Source organism: Aspergillus caelatus (genome assembly GCF_009193585.1).
Source record: "Aspergillus caelatus strain CBS 763.97 unplaced genomic scaffold BDV27scaffold_20, whole genome shotgun sequence".
NCBI classification, from domain to species: domain Eukaryota; kingdom Fungi; phylum Ascomycota; class Eurotiomycetes; order Eurotiales; family Aspergillaceae; genus Aspergillus; species Aspergillus caelatus.
This window is the reverse complement of record NW_022475283.1, coordinates 213,703-231,540: the sequence shown is the minus strand read 5'-3', so window position 1 is coordinate 231,540 and position 17,838 is coordinate 213,703. Positions and strand designations below refer to the sequence as shown.

At 49.4% G+C, this 17,838-nt stretch overlaps 7 protein-coding genes across 7 annotated transcripts; 4 read left to right on the top strand and 3 right to left on the bottom strand.

Annotated features, from left to right (window-relative positions):
- Positions 1-208: 208 nt before the first annotated feature.
- On the top strand, positions 209-3,969 carry BDV27DRAFT_122128 (beta-mannosidase mndA). Its single transcript, XM_032065549.1, has 5 exons — positions 209-1,056; positions 1,112-1,118; positions 1,177-1,257; positions 1,311-1,537; positions 1,595-3,969. Exons 1-5 carry the CDS (start codon positions 876-878, stop codon positions 3,892-3,894), a joined length of 2,796 nt encoding a protein of 931 aa, XP_031931756.1. The 5' UTR covers positions 209-875; the 3' UTR covers positions 3,895-3,969.
- A 74-nt stretch (positions 3,970-4,043) lies between these two features.
- Positions 4,044-5,474, bottom strand: BDV27DRAFT_167651 (UPF0075 domain protein; the record flags this gene model as incomplete). The annotated part of the gene is made up of 3 exons (XM_032074553.1): positions 4,044-5,210; positions 5,268-5,342; positions 5,412-5,474. The coding sequence occupies 3 exons, from the start codon at positions 5,472-5,474 to the stop codon at positions 4,044-4,046; spliced, it is 1,305 nt and encodes a 434-aa protein (XP_031931755.1).
- A 441-nt stretch (positions 5,475-5,915) lies between these two features.
- Positions 5,916-7,813, top strand: BDV27DRAFT_141865 (putative MFS sugar transporter; the record flags this gene model as incomplete). The annotated part of the gene is made up of 6 exons (XM_032069879.1): positions 5,916-6,309; positions 6,369-6,458; positions 6,517-6,926; positions 6,984-7,175; positions 7,236-7,330; positions 7,390-7,813. The coding sequence occupies 6 exons, from the start codon at positions 5,916-5,918 to the stop codon at positions 7,811-7,813; spliced, it is 1,605 nt and encodes a 534-aa protein (XP_031931754.1).
- Positions 7,814-8,364: 551 nt separating this feature from the next.
- Positions 8,365-10,223, bottom strand: BDV27DRAFT_167649 (UDP-glucose/GDP-mannose dehydrogenase family, NAD binding domain-containing protein; the record flags this gene model as incomplete). The annotated part of the gene is made up of 3 exons (XM_032074552.1): positions 9,956-10,223; positions 9,510-9,904; positions 8,365-9,450 (listed from the first exon to the last, which is right to left on the bottom strand). The coding sequence occupies exons 1-3, from the start codon at positions 9,993-9,995 to the stop codon at positions 8,365-8,367; spliced, it is 1,521 nt and encodes a 506-aa protein (XP_031931753.1). The 5' UTR covers positions 9,996-10,223.
- Positions 10,010-11,737, top strand: BDV27DRAFT_167647 (UDP-glucuronic acid decarboxylase family protein; the record flags this gene model as incomplete). The annotated part of the gene is made up of 4 exons (XM_032074551.1): positions 10,010-10,638; positions 10,694-10,833; positions 10,888-11,078; positions 11,133-11,737. The coding sequence occupies exons 1-4, from the start codon at positions 10,555-10,557 to the stop codon at positions 11,735-11,737; spliced, it is 1,020 nt and encodes a 339-aa protein (XP_031931752.1). The 5' UTR covers positions 10,010-10,554.
- A 548-nt stretch (positions 11,738-12,285) lies between these two features.
- Positions 12,286-15,234, top strand: BDV27DRAFT_141862 (ubiE/COQ5 methyltransferase family-domain-containing protein; the record flags this gene model as incomplete). Its single annotated transcript, XM_032069878.1, has 5 exons — positions 12,286-12,475; positions 12,543-13,277; positions 13,428-13,432; positions 13,640-14,293; positions 14,353-15,234. The coding sequence occupies 5 exons, from the start codon at positions 12,286-12,288 to the stop codon at positions 15,232-15,234; spliced, it is 2,466 nt and encodes an 821-aa protein (XP_031931751.1).
- A 324-nt stretch (positions 15,235-15,558) lies between these two features.
- BDV27DRAFT_122122 (nicotinamide/nicotinic acid mononucleotide adenylyltransferase) lies at positions 15,559-17,359 on the bottom strand. The gene is made up of 3 exons (XM_032065548.1): positions 16,914-17,359; positions 16,525-16,798; positions 15,559-16,466 (listed from the first exon to the last, which is right to left on the bottom strand). Exons 1-3 carry the CDS (start codon positions 17,219-17,221, stop codon positions 16,185-16,187), a joined length of 864 nt encoding a protein of 287 aa, XP_031931750.1. The 5' UTR covers positions 17,222-17,359; the 3' UTR covers positions 15,559-16,184.
- Between the last annotated feature and the right edge of the window lie 479 nt (positions 17,360-17,838).

The window sequence follows — 17,838 nt, the reverse complement described above, 5'->3', positions numbered from 1 at the left end:
GGGAATGCGGAGGAAGCGGTTGGCTTCGGCCCAGGACGTCATGCCGAACCGTGTTTAGCCGATCGGTTTTTTTTTTTTTCTTTGACCCCGTTTGTTCATTTTGTTTTGTTTGTCCTGGATGTGGTCACCTGATCTCATAAATATTTATTTTGAATGACATTCAGTCATACATCTTTCTTTGCTCCTTGCATGTTGAATTGCCTGGTTTTGGCTTAAAGAGGATTATGGATCTCATTTCTGAGAAGGGGACGGGTATTCAACCGGACGAGAATTATGAGCTAGTTTCCATCGATTCCACCTGTACAATTGGTCTCGACTCCAATATATATCTATACTGGACTCCACTCCGGAGAACTACTTGAACGGGTTGAACCGTTTCCGGACGGCTTCGGGGTTCTATTCCATTCAATTTCATCATCCGATCGCCTCACCGGCAACGAGAAACTTGTTGGGATGTCTTGAGAAATGCAAGCCGACCGGGAAGAAAAGAGACGTTTGTCTCCGACGGCGACCTCCAAGCATCCCTCGACCGCCGATCAGTTTCCCCGCCGCAAGTGAGGGACTCCGCAGCCTTCCTATCCGCATCTCATTGGAAGAACTCCATGCAGCGATCGTGCTACTGTGGATACAAGCATTCTGTCCCCAACCCCCACTCATGATACTTTCCCTTTTTCAACACGGTTTGGCTTCCGTCTATTCTATGCCGTGATCCGAATCGTGGGAGGAGGTATTGGGGTCCTGCATGACGGCCGGTAGAAATCTACTGACTGAAATGATACTTAAGCGAAGTATAAAACGGACCTATTTCCCCTCAAATGGTCATCCTTCTTAACTAGGATCTAAAGCAAACCTGGTAGCGACCCCGCAGTCTCGCAATGCGGTTCACAGCGAAGGCCGCGGCCCTGGTGGCATCTAGCATACCTACTGCGCTGGGCGTGCATGTCCGGGATCTGAGTAATGAAAAGTGGACTCTCAGTAGCGAAAGTTTGAATCATACCGTACCTGGAAGTCTTCCATCCCACGCCCATTTGGACCTGCTGAACGCCGGTGTTATTGGTGAGTTACTTTATTTCATCTGAAATGCCATGCATACATCTAACATGCATCACAGATGACCCGTAAGTGACGGCGTAGCTTCGTCGGCAAAAGTTGCTTCCGTTAACTGGACTGGCCCAGGTACCATGGTCTCAATGATTTCAATCTACGGTGGATTCCGGAATCTAATTGGACCTACACCACTGATAATATTAAGGATTTGTGAGTAACTGCCATGTTTATTTGGGCTTTCTGACCAATCTAATTTTCAATAGACTAAAGGACGCCGAGTCTACCTGGCTCGTTTTTGATGGACTTGACACTTTTGCGACAGTTGAGTTCTGTGGGAAATACGTCGCTTCAACGAATAACCAATACCGCCAATATTCTTTCGATGTCTCTCAGATTCTAAAGGGCTGCAACGAGGATCCCGTCTTGAAGATTAATTTTGGTAGTGCGCCAAATATCGTGAATGCAATTGCCAAGGACCCTAACTCACCAGGTTTGGGCCCCAAGAGTGTCTCTCTGCCCTTTGCACAGTACTAACCTGCTCCCCTAGTATGGCCCGATGGAATTCAGCAGACTTATGAATATCCGAACCGGTGGTTCATGCGTAAGGAACAGTCGGATTTCGGCTGGGATTGGGGTCCTGCATTTGCACCCGCAGGACCTTGGAAGCCTGCTTATATCGTTCAACTACCAAATGCGCAAAATATCCACGTCTTGAATACAGACTTGGACATCTATCGGAAAGGACAGATCAACCATCTTCCTCCCGACCAAAGCCAGCCATGGGTTGTGAATGCCAGCATTGACTTTGTTGGCTCTCTTCCACCTAATCCATCTATGTCTATTGAATTCAAAGATACTAAGTCCGGTGAGATCCTCACATCAAAGCGGATAGACAACGTGACTGTGTCTGGAAATTCTGTTACCGGTGTTGCAGTCCTTGGTGGAGTGACTCCGAAGCTCTGGTGGCCACTGGGGCTTGGTGACCAAAATCTCTATAACATAACTGTGACTGTTACTGGTCATCAAAATCAAACCTTGACCCATGTCACCAAGAGAACAGGATTTCGCACGATTTTCCTCAATCAACGAAATATCACAGATGCCCAGCTTGCTCAAGGCATTGCCCCTGGTGCCAACTGGCATTTTGAAGTCAATGGACACGAATTCTACGCCAAAGGCTCCAACATCATACCTCCAGATGCTTTTTGGCCACGGGTTACAGAGGCAAGAATGGCCCGATTGTTCGATGCGGTTGTTGCTGGAAACCAGAATATGCTGCGTGTTTGGTCATCTGGCATATATCTCCACGATTTCATCTACGATTTAGCTGATGAACGAGGCATTCTTTTATGGAGCGAGTTTGAATTTAGCGACGCCTTGTATCCGGTCGATGATGCATTTTTGGAGAACGTCGCCGCCGAAGTTGTGTACAACGTTCGTCGTGTCAACCACCACCCTTCGCTGGCATTATGGGCAGGTGGAAACGAGATTGAGTCACTGATGCTTCCAACGGTCGAAAGCAAGGCTCCTGAGGAGCACGCGAAGTATGTTGGGGAATATGAAAAGCTGTATATCAGTCTCATTCTGCCCCTGGTTTACCAAAACACTCGGTCCATCACATACAGTCCTAGTAGCACAACGGAAGGCTATCTCGACGTCGACTTGTCTGCTCCCGTGCCCATGGTGGAACGGTATCACAATACCACACCTGGATCCTACTACGGCGACACCGACTTCTACAACTATGACAGCAGTGTCTCCTTCAACTCCCATGTCTACCCAGTAGGTCGCTTCGCCAACGAATTCGGATACCACAGCATGCCTAGCCTGCAAACCTGGCAGCAAGCCGTTGACCCCGAAGACCTCCATTTCAACAGCACCACTGTCATGCTTCGGAACCATCACTACCCAGCCGGCGGTACCTTTACCGACAACTTTCACAATACATCCCTAGGCATGGGTGAAATGACAATCGCAGTGCAGCGGTACTACCCCATTCCCAATAAACTGGATTCTGTCGCCAACTTCAGCGCCTGGTGTCACGCAACCCAACTCTTCCAAGCCGACATGTACAAATCCGAAATCCAGTTTTATCGCCGTGGCAGCGGAATGCCCGAGCGACAGCTCGGCTCTCTCTACTGGCAATTGGAAGATATCTGGCAAGCACCATCATGGGCCGGCATTGAATACGGCGGACGATGGAAGGTCCTCCACTACGTCTCCAGAGACATCTACCAACCCATTATCGTCTCGCCATTCTGGAACTACACCACAGGTGACCTGGACCTCTACGTAACGTCAGATCTGTGGGAATCAGCAAAGGGCAAAGTAAATCTAACCTGGCTGGACTTGTCAGGCAAGCCTCTCCCCCACAATGCAGGCACACCGGGGTCTGTTCCCTTCAACGTCGGAGCGCTCAACACCACCAAGATATATGGTACCAACATAAAGAATCTTACCCTTTCCAATCCGAAGGATACCATACTTGTCCTCTCCCTGTCGGGCGAGGGACATCTCCCCAACTCAGACGAGAATACGACATTCACCCACCAGAACCACTTCACACCAGTCTTCCCCAAGGATCTCGCCTTGGTGGATCCCGGACTTGAACTATCGTATGATTCCAAGTCGAAGACTTTCACGGTAGAAGCTAAATCGGGTGTCTCGCTATACACTTGGCTCGACTATCCGGCTGATGTGGTGGGTTATTTTGATGAGAATGCTTTCGTGTTGCTTCCTGGACAGAAGAAGGAAATTGGGTTTACGGTTCAGGAGGATAATACCGATGGGAAGTGGGTGCAGGGGGTTACGGTGCAGAGTCTGTGGAATCAGACGCTTGAGAAGTAGGATGAACTACTAGCAGCTTAGGCATGTAGCCACTAATTCCAGGATAAGATAATAGGAGGGGCATACGTTCAATCACTTGTGAATACTGTAAGTAACATTTCGTGGAAACCATGTGTACACTTGACAGATACCATCATGGTTGGTGTTCTTCACCATTTATTATCGAAGACCTTCCCGTCCACATAGTTTAACAACTCCTTCACCGGTGGTAGATGGTCGCGCCCAGCTCCAAGAAGTATGCCCTTCCGGAGAACCTTCCGATAGTTCTTTCCGGGCGACACTTTACCCAAGACATATTCCTGGCGTGTTTCCACGCGCGTTGGGACAGGAATAGGACGTCCAACAATGGCCTCCATGCCCTGCCATGCGAAAGTAATAGCCTCCTTAGCGGCAGCCGGGATACCGGCCTCATCCAACAACAGGATCTTGGTGTTGGGGTAATGTTCCTGAATATAAGATGTGATGTTAGGGTTGTAAGCACCGCCGCCACACATGAATACCTCGGCGATCTCCAGGTGCTTAGGTGCATATCGCTTGTAATGGTCGACGATCGCTTGAGCTGTGATGCGAGTAATGGTAGCCACAACGTCGTCTGGGGAAAGACCTTTTCTCTCGGCCTTTTCGATTAATTCGAAGGCTAATGTATCGCGGAAGACTTCTCGGCCGGTGGTTTTGGGTGGGTCGAGGCGGAAGTACTTATGTTGCAGAAATTCATCGACAAGGGCCTGGTCGACTTTGCCACGCGCACCCATCTCACCATCTTTATCATATTCGCGTTTGCCGCTGGTATAGTACCGGACTACTGCGTCTATGAACACGTTACCGGGGCCTGTATCGAAATCGTAGCACTGATCCACCCCGCCTTCGATATCGGGCGGGATGAAGCAAACGTTGGCAATGCCGCCAATGTTCTGACACGCGCGAAGCTTATTAGGATGGTGTAGAAGAAGGGCATCAAAGAATGCAATAAGCGGGGCGCCTTGACGGCCTGCAGCCTGGTCGCTGACTCGAAAGTCCGTCACGGTGGTAATGCCTGTGCGAGCGGCGAGAAATGAGCCCTCGGCCATGGTAAGGGCGCTTTTGGTCTCGCCTTCTTCTGGCATAGATAAAAGCCATATTGTCTGGCCGTGAGACCCCAGGACGTCGATGGTGGATATATCAACATTGTAGCTCTGGCAGAACTGCTTGACGGCGTCTGCGAAAGTCTCGCCTAAGATAACATTCACTTCTGATAATTCCGACGGAGATGTCTTGTTATGGAGGATCATATTCATCACCCGCTTCTTCACGGTAGGCTCGAGTGGAATCTCCCCGTACTAGTGCCATACTGTGGGTTCTTATCCATAGCGGCAAGGTTTGCTTCTGCTACTCACTTTCAGGAGCTCAAAATGCATGGGAGATTCGGGGTCTTCCTGACGGAAATGGCATAGAGCGCAGTCAATACCATCCTGCCGGTAGGAGTATGAGCATGAGTGATGTAAAACTCGTTATTACTTTCCTTCTCCCACTGTACTTACCATGGACGTGCCACTGTTTAACCCAAGGACCGTCAGGTCTAACGCATAACTCGGAGTGCTCATGATGCTGCCCTCTACTGGTGTCTGGAATGCTCGATTAGCGGTTTTCAGCTATTGCCCTGGAAGCACAACAGTTTGGAAATAAACAAGCGACCACGATGGTCAATTCACCAACTTCCCCGCTATGTGCGGAGCCGAAGATCAGTTCATGCTGCATGGTTAGTTTAGTATAACCAATCACGTAAATGTTCGCATAGGATCTGCGAGAAAGCTGCAGGGAGTTAAAGCCACCGCGGCTGAGCGATACAAGGGATGAACTCCGAGGTTTTATGGCACGAGCTCATCACAAGTTTTGAGCGTGTGAACTGGTCTTGCGCTTGATCAAGCGAGGAGTGTTAAGCGCCATTAGTTGCAAATATACGTTTCTTGGGGTTTGATTAAATTGGTTTGCTTTACCCTGCTACTGCTTCATGGATTGTTTAGAGGGTCATCGGGCATCTCACAATGGGCTACACAACACTCTGGCGACAACTCTCACCACGTCAGATTAATCTTGCAATCCAAACGTTTTCCCTCATTTCTATATTCTTCGAAGGCTATGATCAGGGTGTAATGGGAGGTGTAAATGCCTCGCCGACGTACGTGACAGAAGTCGGGATAGGAAGGCCCGACGGCACTGTGACTGACACTACGCATCAAGGAGGCCTGGTCAGTATATACTACTTAGGATGTATCTTTGGCTGCTTTGCCGGTGGATGGCTTGCTGATTGCATTGGTCGTATCAATGGCTTGCTGTTCGGGTCAGTCTTTGCCCTCATTGGGGGTGCTCTACAAGCCTCCATTCAAAGCTCGGAGTTCATGCTAGTTGCTCGCGTGGTGACGGGAATTGGTACGGGTGGTAAGCCAATGGCATTACCTGTATCCAGGAGTTGATATAATCTGACCCTTTCATTTTAGCACTGACTGGAATCACCCCGGTGTTTGTGTCAGAAATTTCTTCGGCCGAACACCGTGGCGGATATCTTGGCTATGTTTTTATTGCGAATTGTGAGTACAGCAGCATGCCAATGGTCTCCCTGGAACTTCATTCATTGATAGTCGTTAGATCTGGGTATCTCTGTTGCCTACTGGCTGTCTTTTGGCCTCTCTTTCATCAATAACGGTTACTCGGACTTCAGGTGGCGCTTCCTACTAGCATTTCAATGCATCCCGGCCCTTATCCTTACTATCTGCATCAAAGCATTGCCAGACAGCCCACGGTACCTTGCCTCGGTCGGACGAAATGACGAGGCTCGCGATCTGTTGAACTGTATTCGGCGGCATAAAGCCAGCCAGAAGGAGATCGACCGGGAATATCACGAGATTGTTGCTACAGCACAAGATAGTAGACCGAGCTCCCCAATTCAATTCGTCATGATCCTTTGCGGCAAAGGTGGCAGACCAGGTGCGAATTTGGGTCGCCGTGCCTGGCTTAGCTTATTCCTCCAGATCATGGCCTCTTGGACTGGCATCACAGTGAGTTAGGCTTCTAGCACAGTTGCGGTAGTTTATTCCAGGGTATTGACATCGTAGGCTGTCACGGCGTATTCGCCCGTGCTTCTCAGCCAGGCCGGTTATAGTGAAACCAAACAGAATGGGTTAGCTGGTGGCTTGAATACGATCGGCATCATCGGGACCATCATCAGTGGGCAAATCGTCGATCGCCTTGGTCGACGCAGGTGCCTCATGCTTGGCTCTGCAGTGCTTTTCGCTGTTGAAATAATTGTAGGTAGTCTCCTTGTTATTAATGTATCCTCCGTAAGCTCCCTGGCTAATACTCTCTAGGCTGGATCGCTATACGAAGGTTCTCTTCATCATCCAGACAAAGCAATCCAATATGCGCCAGGGGCTGTCGCGATGCTCTTCCTTTTCAACTTGGGGTAAGTGCGCCACATCTTCAAGTGGCGCATAGCTTGTTTGGCTAACAAGCGGATAACAGTTATGCAGCAACATGGGGCACAGTAGCTTTCCTCATACCCACGGAGATTTTCCCTTCAGACCTGCGAGCCCAAGGAAACGGTTTCGGTATAACGGGCTGGGCGATTGGCGTTGGAATGACCACTCTCGTCAATCCCATCATGTTCGACAGCATCAAGAGTCGGAGCTACTTTCTCCTTGCTGGCTTAAATCTTCTCTGGATTCCCATAGTATATCTTTTTTATCCAGAAACTTGCAATCGATCGCTAGAATCAATCGAAGCCTTGTTTTCCACACCCAGCCCATTCTCCTGGGACATGGAGTGGGCATACTGCTTGCATGGCGATGTGGTCGTCGAACGGGGGGTTAATGACGAAAAAGACAACAGGGCTGAAGGTTGTCAGAGTCTTCCTCGTGGGGACCATGAGGATATTTGGGCGTGTTGAAAGAAAGTGTATGATAAAGTATGTGGCATGTAAGGAAAGAACTACGGGCATCAAAAGTGAGCGGGAGAAGGATAGGGAAGAACTGGCCAGGAAGGGAAACTAGTCATGTGGTCCACACTTGGAACTGCATCCATAGTCTAATAATAGCCTGAATGCTTGGAGCTTTCTTGGACTCATCAGGTGCCCACCTTTTCATGTTTTTCGATGTCTTCAATGCTGAGTATGACCTGAACCTGCAACAATCGCGAAAATCCACTCTTGATGCCGAGTCCAATAGGCATATGTTCCATTCATCCCACCCTAAGAATGAATGGTTGCGTACCCCTTCAATGAGGGTGCATGAGATGTACGTGGTTGGCATTAGGCAAGAACTATATACCTCGGCCTGAGGCATTACTGGTATCCATCCTACTATATGTCAATGCCCGCAAAACGGTAGTACACGTAGTAAGTACTAGAGGTATATACAAGCTGCAGAGCCGTACACCGAAATGATCGTAAAATAGAGATATAGATTACTAAACGCTCTGATGAAGCTCTAATTCATAAATTCATAAAGAATGGGTCGCTCTTTCCAGAAATCCCCACTCTGATCCACTACCAATACCAATATACCGAGCCCCCAGCTGTTCTAGATACTGTCTGTCCAGTATATTTCTCCCATCAAAAATAAACCTGGGTGAACGCATACGATTCATAATCCATTCCCAATCTAGTCTTCTCCCTTTATCGCCTGGTGTACTTGGTGGGGACTGGGGCTCCTCGATTCTGGTATCCTTGGCCGTGGTCATTCGCACATCCCCTGTCGGGATCGGGGTTTGAAACTCGTCCCATTCGGTCGCAATAACTACTGCATCGACGCCATTGCATGCTTCGTACGCCGATGGACACACCTGGACAGATGCGGAATGGCTACCGGCTGCACTCACATCTATCAGGATGCGATCCGGCGGAACCATGGGGTCATAAATGGAGACGAGGGCGCCTTCTTGGAGCAAGTTTCGCACAAGAGGAATGGCAGCAGAATTCTTCGTGTCCGATGTATTCTTCTTGAAGGCAAACCCTAAGATCGCTATGGACTTTCCCCCCACACTTCCATGCATAGACGAGACAATGCGCATAAAGAATCGCGACTTCTGGTACTCGTTCATTTCTATAACGGAAGCCCAATAATTTGCCACGGGAGTGAGACCTAGACTGCGAGCCAGGTAGACGAGACATAAGATATCTTTCTCAAAACATCCGCCTCCCCATCCGAGGGTGCTCTTCAACATCCCCTTTCCGATGCGAGGATCCATTCCGCAACTAGCACTCACGCTGTCAATATCTGCGCCGACCGCTTCACATATCGCGCTTAACGAGTTTATGCTGCTTATTCTCTGCGCTAGCATTGCGTTGGCGGCTAGTTTGGATAGTTCGGATGACCAGCGGTCCATCATGATTATAAGTTCGGGTGATACCCACCGGGAGTATATCGCAGCCAGCTCTTCAGCTGCTTTGCGCGATGATGGCGTTTGTCGGTGACCGATCAAAACTTTTGTCGGATAGAATAAATCTGTGATTGAGGTTCCTTCAGCTAGGAATTCAGGATTAGAAAGCACCTCGAACCGGCAGCCATTCTTAGAGCAAGATTCGAGCTGCGCCCATGGTGTCATTAGTATTCACTTCAAGATAGACAGAAAAGAAATGCCCATACCAAGTCCCGAATCTTGTCTGCTGTTCCACACGGGACGGTTGACTTCTCCACGATGATTTTGTCCGACTCTGCAGCCTGCGCTATGGTCCTGACAGCGGCCTGCGTGTTGGCCAGATCCAATGCCATCCCTTTCCCAATGCCATTTCCCTTGGTAGGGGTATCAATGCACAACATAATAAGCTCTGCCTCTCGGATGGCACGATCGATGTCTGTCGAGAACCTTAGATTGCACTGGGCATCTCGCTGCCGAACGCGGGATAGGACATCTTCGAGGCCTGGTTCATATAGTGGAGGGGTCGCTGTATTCCAAGCGTCAATCCGCTCCTTGTTTTTGTCCACAACAGTTACCTGGATGTCCGGACATTGACAGGCAATAACCGTGGCCAGAGGACCCCCTTAGAACGTCAGATAGGAATACATCACGCGCACCTAGTGCATCCACTCACCCACGAATCCAGCACCTATACATGCCACATTTCGAATCATGACGGCGAAGCATCTGGGTCTGGCAGTGGTTTGGTTCTTGGTTGAACACCCCGGGGAGAAAATATCGCTCGCTTCATTCTAGCTGTGTCCCTGGGTTCTTCCATGTTCCGTCATATATGTGGGGAAATCGAGATTGCAGCTGAGCGTGAGGCCCACTCTTGATGAATTGTTGCCGAATACGGCAAAGAACACACCATTCAAGGTTGAACTTAAAAAGGCCAACTACCGACACTTGTGGTTGGGATTTTCGTTTGAGATTTGTCATCTTGCAGATTGTCAGCCCGCCACTGCGCACACAGTGCCACACCACAACACCATGAAAGCCTGAGAATTACGACATCCGTCTCGATCGACATTGCTCAGCTCCACCATGTCGGCAGCTGAGGTTCAGGCTTCAGTCACACTAGGCTGTTCTTGGATGGTAGCGGAGTGTTCCACCACCACTTCCAAGGTTATCTTCATGCGCGACGAGATTAGGGCTTGTCGGGGCTGATCGGGTGGGTCAGCGCAGATGATGAACCACTACGAAATACTTAAGCTTGCCATTCAAAAGTGACCCATGCTCGTTGGAGAATATATGCTGCTTTATATGATATATGATATGGCGAGTCACGACGGCAAGCTGCAAATCCTCATCACGGGGGTAAGGAAGCTTCCTTGCGCGGCCATCTAAGAAAGGTCTGGGCTAACGCGGACAGGCTGCGGGGTTCCTCGGGTCCAACCTCGCAGATTACCTCCTTGCAAAGGGCCATGTAGTCATTGGAATGGATAGCTTCCAAACAGGTTCTCCCCGGAACCTAGACCACCTAAGGAGCCATCCCGACTTTAAATTGGTCAAGTAAGATAGATACCACCAAACAAACGTCGGATCTCTTCGTATTGACTTTTACAGTCAAGATATCCAAATGCCCTTGGAGGATGTGAGCCAGATCGATCAGATTTACAACCTCGCATGCCCAGCCAGTCCGATCCAGTATCAAAAAGACCCGATCTCAACACTAAGGACATGCTTCCAGGGAACACAAAACGTGCTCGACTTAGCTATATCGAAAAACGCCCGCGTCTTGCATACTAGCACATCAGGTAAGCTGAAACACCAATAGCCCCTGGCTTCGCTTATACCTAATACATAAGTAGAAGTATATGGTGATCCCCTAGTTCACCCCCAACCCGAAACGTACTGGGGAAATGTCAACCCCTTCGGGAAGCGATCTTGCTACGATGAAGGGAAGAGGGTAGCAGAAGCACTGTGCTATGCTTACCGTGAACAGCAACGCGCCGATATCCGTATTGCTCGTATTTTCAACACATATGGCCCTCGCATGAATGGTAGCGATGGTCGGGTCGTGTCAAACTTTATCGTTGCTGCATTGTCCGGTGACGACCTGAAGATCACCGGCGATGGATCTGCAACGCGGTCTTTCCAATATGTCACGGACTGTATGGAAGGACTCTATCGCCTAATGAACAGTGACTACAGTGAGGGTCCTGTCAATATCGGAAATGATGGGGAGTTTACTATCCAACAACTAGCAGAAATGACAGTTGGTCTTGTGGCCGAAATGACCAATCAGCCTAAGGTCAATATTACTTACCATCCACGCCCGGCGGATGATCCCGCTGTTCGTCGGCCGCAGATCTCGCTGGCCAAAGCCGTGTTGGACTGGTGCCCAACAATCCCCTTGCGAGAAGGGTTGCGAAGAACGATTGAGTGGCATGTAAGCGAGCGAGTCGTGTCCTAGTCTACCTGTTTCACTGGGGCATGGATATTGAATATACTCAATATAAAGTGGGTGTACCTGTTTACCCCGGGTCTCCTACGTACCTCGAAGGTTTCTTCTATCTTCGATACCACAACTTTGGCTGGTCAATAGCGGTGGATATTTGTATCCTGCTAATATTACCGGCGTCGAACCTGAACTTAATGTGAGCTTAAGGATATGATCAAGAAGGTCATAAGTTATGAGTGTATCTCCTAGATGATATGCAGCCTGTCGAAAGTAGATTAGTATAGAGACAAGTACTGTTTAGAACATCATTAGCCCCACAGAGAGACAATTGGTAGTCAGGTTACGATGAGCCGGTCACGGGTCACTGTCCTCCACTTATCCGTGCCGAACAGGACTAGTGCTCCATGGTATTGGAAAAAGGCTAGCGGTGAAGAGTCGGGCGGCAGAAAAAGCACAGTACCGGGAATCTCATCTTGATATCCGCTCCGCGCAATATTTCCATCTCCGTTTTATCCTTCAACTAACCTCAATTGCAGGTCTTGAATAACTAACACTTCATCATGCTGTCGCGATCGGTATGGAGGAATCTGGGCTATAATGCCCGTCGGAGAGCGACCATTCCCGAGGTCCCCTACCGCTGCTTTTCCTGTTCGCAGCGAGCTCAAGCGGACTCCAACAAGGCCAACCAAGATGAACGAATGACCCATTTTGGCTTTAGCAACGTTCCTGAATCGCAGAAGGAGTCTATGGGTATGCTTCTATATACCTCTCCAACAATTGGATAAAAGACTAACCAACCAACGCCGGTAATGTACAGTTGGAGCGGTCTTCAGCTCAGTTGCTTCTTCCTACGATGCTATGAACGATTTCATGTCACTCGGAATCCACCGCCTGTGGAAAGATCATTTTGTTCGCTCCCTGAACCCTGGCTCGGCGCTACCATCTCGCAACACCGACACAACAGGAAAAGGCTGGAATATCCTGGATATCGCGGGCGGGACCGGCGATATCGCGTTTCGCATGCTGGACCACGCGACTAACATTAACCACGACCATGAGACCCGTGTCACAATTGCTGATATCAATCCGGATATGCTTGCGGAGGGCAAAAAGCGGAGCATCCAGACCCCTTACTACAATACGAACCGTCTATCTTTTATGCAGGGAAATGCCCAGCACATGCCCAGCATTCCAGATAACTCAGTCGACCTCTACACGGTTGTCTTCGGCATCCGCAACTTCACGGACAAGCAGGCCGCTCTAAACGAAGCATTCCGGGTGTTGAAGCCCGGTGGTGTGTTCGCTTGTATGGAGTTCAGCAAGGTAGAGAACAGCGTATTCAATGCGGTCTACAAGCAGTGGAGTTTCAGTGCCATCCCGATGATCGGCCAACTGGTGGCGGGAGATCGGGACAGCTACCAGTATCTAGTGGAGAGTATTGAGAAATTCCCCAGCCAGGAAGAATTCCGGGGTATGATTCAGAAGGCTGGTTTCATGATCCCTGGCCGGGGATTCGAGAATCTCACTGGGGGGATTGCGGCTATTCACAAGGGTATTAAGCCTCTTTCCAAGGCTTGAAATCTACATGATGGGCGAAAAACGATTGGGAAGAAAAATATCTGTATAGTACTAATCTCCTAGATGACAATGTAACAGTAACAATCAACCATTTTGTACAGTACGGGATCTGCAAAAGCGTCAGCGAAGGTGGCGATGGTGTCATGACGGATGTTATTGGAGCCGAGACTCGGAAGGCGTACTTTAGTAATGGAGGGGATTGTTTCTTCTTTAGTGGGGAGTGTAAGGAGAATGATGGAAAGCGTTAGCGTGCAGTTAAATCAAAGGAAGTCCGAAGTGTACTTTTACTTACAACTACCTAGTATCTCCGATGTAGTTCAGCCAGTGGTTAATTAGTCAAAACTTCATGCCGAGACCAATTCTCCTCCACTTCCCTTACTATTCCTTCCCCCCCCCCCCGCGCGCCATCGAAAATTTTCTAAATTCCTTTGCTTCCCCGGGATTTCGTCCGGGACCTCTTTTCCCAGGCCCCTCCCGGGAGAAGACGATCTCTCCTTCTTAGTTCCCAAGGAGAATGGTTTCTGTGCCATGGGGCACCTTCAGCAGCAATCGCCGATGATCCCGCTATCGTCCCCCGCGGACCCCTCCGTGCCCACCATGATAAAGAAAGACCGCCTCGCTCGCGACGAGCTTTCGCTTCTATCCTTGACTCCTCCAGACGTGATTGATCCTGTATTATCAACTGCAAAGGATGGCCCTGCCGATGCGTCGGTATCCACCGCCATTCATGTCATTTCTACTGAGCGCGCCGCCCTAGCGCACTTGGAACGTCTTTACGAAACAAATGCGTTGGCGCAAGAGAGTCTTGCACGGGCTGTAAGCCAGATTACCCGCAGTGTGCGGGGTGGAGGAAAATTGGTATGCTGTGGTGTAGGAAAGAGTGGGAAGATTGCCCAAAAGCTCGAGGCGACAATGAATAGCCTGGGTATCTACAGCGCATTCTTACATCCAACGGAAGCGTTGCATGGAGACCTGGGCATGATTAGACCGGTGAGTGTCGAATTATAATTGTGAACCAGATGAACAAGCTTATTGATACTTGTATACAGCAAGATACCCTGTTGTTGATTTCGTTCTCGGGGCGCACCCCTGAGCTCTTGCTCCTGCTCCCTCATATCCCCGCAACTGTCCCAATAATCGCTATAACTTCTCACCTTCACCCGTCCACATGCCCCTTATTGTCGTTTCAACCGTCCGACATGGGCATCCTCCTACCAGCACCCATTCACGAGGACGAGGAGCTATCCATCGGCGTATCTGCCCCAACGTCGTCTACGACGGTAGCCCTGTCGCTGGGAGATGCCTTGGCTATCGCCACCGCCAGACGACTACACACATCTTCAGGAAGAGGCCCGGCAGAGATCTTTAAAAGTTTCCACCCCGGCGGCGCCATTGGCGCCGCATCAAATGTCCTCACACCAATGAGCATGTCGACCGCATCATTCCCCTCCACTACTTCAGACGACCTCTCCAGTCAACAGCAATCCGTCGCCTCGCTCCCCCAGTTAGAGGAGACCCCGCGTATCATCGACAAGCTCGTCCCCATCAACCAAATCCCAACAGTATCTACCTCAACGGGCACCATCCGTCTTCTAGATATCCTGCTTACAGCCATCCAACACCCCACCGCCAAGTCCTGGGTCCATCTGTCCCCTTCCGAAATAATTCCACCCCGACATCTCCGGTCCCTCTCACAAACAAACTATGTAGACATGGATACATCCGCGCTAGCCACTCTCGGGCTCCCGTTTTCCGTGTCCCGGGATGATTGGCTACGGCTCCCCAGCTCGACGTCCATCAACGATGCACGTCGGTTAGTTTCGGAATCTACCGCTACTGCGGGGTCCGTAATAGCCGTCATGCAGGACGAGAATCCCGATGCTTGTTTGGGCTTCTTTGAAGCGGAAGATCTGTGGGATGGTTGTGACTAATTCCTTACTCTGCCTGTTTACACTCTGGCGGTTTGGCTTTGCCTCCTCCAGTACATATATATGTATGTGGTTTTGATGGGGGCATGGGTCTTTGTCTGCTGTTATATGATGTTTATGAATAACGCCCTGTTTTGGATTGTTTGTTTATTCAGACTATAGATCTAGTCATCTTTTGCCCTTATTATAGATTTCTTTTGGGTCTTTGTTGCCGAAAATCATGCTGGTATATATCCTGCAATTTTATACATTGCGTCATCGCTGTACTTTCAGCCATATTTCGAAGGCTATGCTATCGCCGTGTTCTGAGCAATTTACAAGTATATATTTATGAACTGTATAAATGTATTGGTGTCCATTTATTGTCAGGAACTAGATCTACCATGATCTATCAAGGATTTATCAGTACAGGAGTCGTGTCAGGGGTATAAAGAAAAAACCGAAAAAAAAAAGAAACAAAGAAACAAAGTAAAGATAAAGAACAACCAATGAAGACAAAAACTCTATGGTATGTTCAGCACATTATTCGTGACACCTTCCCGAGAACAAAATCTGGATACAGCCAAAATTAACGGGGGTTTTTTGGTTCAAGACCGCAGCTATAGGAAGTGGGAGAAGTGGTTCACTAGGCAAAGAGACCAGACACCGCAGGCATGTCCAACTTGGCCCCGCGACTAGAAAATGTCCAGCTAAGAGCGCCCCCAAGTATCCAAGGACTGCGGTGCAAGGGAGAAGAGAGGTGGACAGTAGCACCTCTGGGCAATGAATGTGACGGCACGGGCACGGGTCGCTCGTGGCTGCCATTGTAACCCCAGAACAATGAACAAAGGATTTTCTCATAGCGCGCTAAGCTCGCAGTAGCTGTGCTCTGCCCCCGCATGATAGCAGAATGGGGCTGATTTGTACTCATATGCGTGGCTAACGGACTAACAAGATTGCAGGGTCTGAGGGTATCAACCCGACTTGCTAGGCTCCTGTTTCCCCTTGCCTTTGTCGGATGTGGAATTGGCTGTCGTGCTGTCATCCTCATATAAGCGGTGCTGTTCGATATAGCGGATGACCGGCACCGGGATTAAGTAGCGGACGCTCATCTCACGTCTAAGGAAAAGACGAATTTTGGTGCTACTGACGTCGTTCTGAATCAGCTGTTGAATCACATGGATATTGTCCTTCCAGGGCTGCAGGGCAGCAAGCGCTTCATCGATGTCTGTTCCGCTGCGTTCAACAATGAAAGACTAGAGGGCAACGTTAGCGGGGTCCATGACTCATGGAATGTAGGCATATTGTACGTACACCGTATTTACCAAGAATGTGATCCAAATCCTTTTCACTCCATACCCCCGGGGTCGACATGGTATGGATCAGATCAGCTCCGGCCAGAAGAGCGATGCGCACGTGCTTCCGTGTGCCGTCTGCGGCTTCAATTCCCTCTCGGACAGTGTTGATCTCGTGGTCAAAATGATCGAGCACGACAGCAGTTGGTTGGTATGCCTTCTGCATTGGTTCCCATGTATCAACCATTAACCAATCGGAGGTTTGGTCCACTGCAAGTTGGCACATAGCAACTCTAAATCCGACAGGTTCGGGTCAGCTTAGTGTTTCTTAGGGTATAAATAAACCGGCGAAACAGAAAACAAAGTAGGAAACGCCTGGGAAACTGATGGTAAGGAGTATGTTCTTACCGGTGCTCTGCAGCGGCCAAACCAGCCTTGCGATAGGCATCCGACACCGGAGAAAGATATCCGCCGATGAGTTCGAAGTTCGTGCTGAATTTGACGTAATCTGCTGCCATTTCGAACATACGCAGATGCAAGTACGTGATGGGCGAGAAAGAACCACAAGCAACTAGTAGCAAGGGAGTCTTCTCCGGATCATCCATCTTGCGCTTCAAGCGGAGTTCGGGAAACTGGTAGTCCTCCATGGGTGCCGGGGGAATATGGGCGGGGGGCTGATGGACATCCTCCCCATGCCCACCAGTGATGTCAGTCATGGTTGCGGATCGAGTTAGAGATCTCAAAACGATAAACCTGGGACTCTAATGGGTGTTCGTGTGTAGCGCAGTATGGGAAGGGGTGGATAAGGAGTACCAAAGATTCGAAAGAGATGGCAAGGAAGAAGAAGGGGACTTTTGAATGGATGATGGAAGGCGATTGAACCAAAAGCCTTTCAGAAAATCATTTGCCGGTGGTTTAGTCAGACCCGCGCGGGGAAAGGAATTTATTACCGTATTGGTATGTATCCGGCGGGGGAAGCAAAAGAATTGAGGAACATAAACTTGAGGGGCAAATCAGAACCTCGGCGACTGATCACATCATTTCTCCAACTCTGTTCTGTACTGGTTTGGTATTGATCTGAAGTTGACTGAGTACCACCTGGGAACTTACTGGTATGTATTTACCAATAAAGCGGCCCAGGCAGGATTAGGCAACTGTACGCACACTGTCACCGAGAGTATCTGAATCTCTGGAATTAATAATAATAATAACTGGAGACTTCCGATTCTCTCACCGGGGACCGGTCTAGATTATACTACTTCGTACTACTAGAAGTGTTCCTGATTCCCATTCATTGCTTGAATTTCGCAATTGTTTCCAGAATTCTCCTTCA

What these genes read in the sequence shown, in the direction of transcription:
- BDV27DRAFT_122128 (XM_032065549.1), top strand. Translation starts at nt 876, where the DNA reads ATGCGGTTCACAGCGAAGGCCGCGGCCCTGGTGGCATCTAGCATACCT. An exon ending in ACTGATAATATTAAGGATTT is followed by an intron (nt 1,258 to 1,310) that starts GTGAGTAACTGC and finishes AATTTTCAATAG; the next exon opens with ACTAAAGGACGCCGAGTCTA. An exon ending in CAAGGACCCTAACTCACCAG is followed by an intron (nt 1,538 to 1,594) that starts GTTTGGGCCCCA and finishes CTGCTCCCCTAG; the next exon opens with TATGGCCCGATGGAATTCAG.
- BDV27DRAFT_122122 (XM_032065548.1), bottom strand. Translation starts at nt 17,221, where the DNA reads ATGACTGACATCACTGGTGGGCATGGGGAGGATGTCCATCAGCCCCCC. An exon ending in TTGGCCGCTGCAGAGCACCG is followed by an intron (nt 16,799 to 16,913) that starts GTAAGAACATAC and finishes TGTCGGATTTAG; the next exon opens with AGTTGCTATGTGCCAACTTG. An exon ending in ACATTCTTGGTAAATACGGT is followed by an intron (nt 16,467 to 16,524) that starts GTACGTACAATA and finishes GTTGCCCTCTAG; the next exon opens with TCTTTCATTGTTGAACGCAG.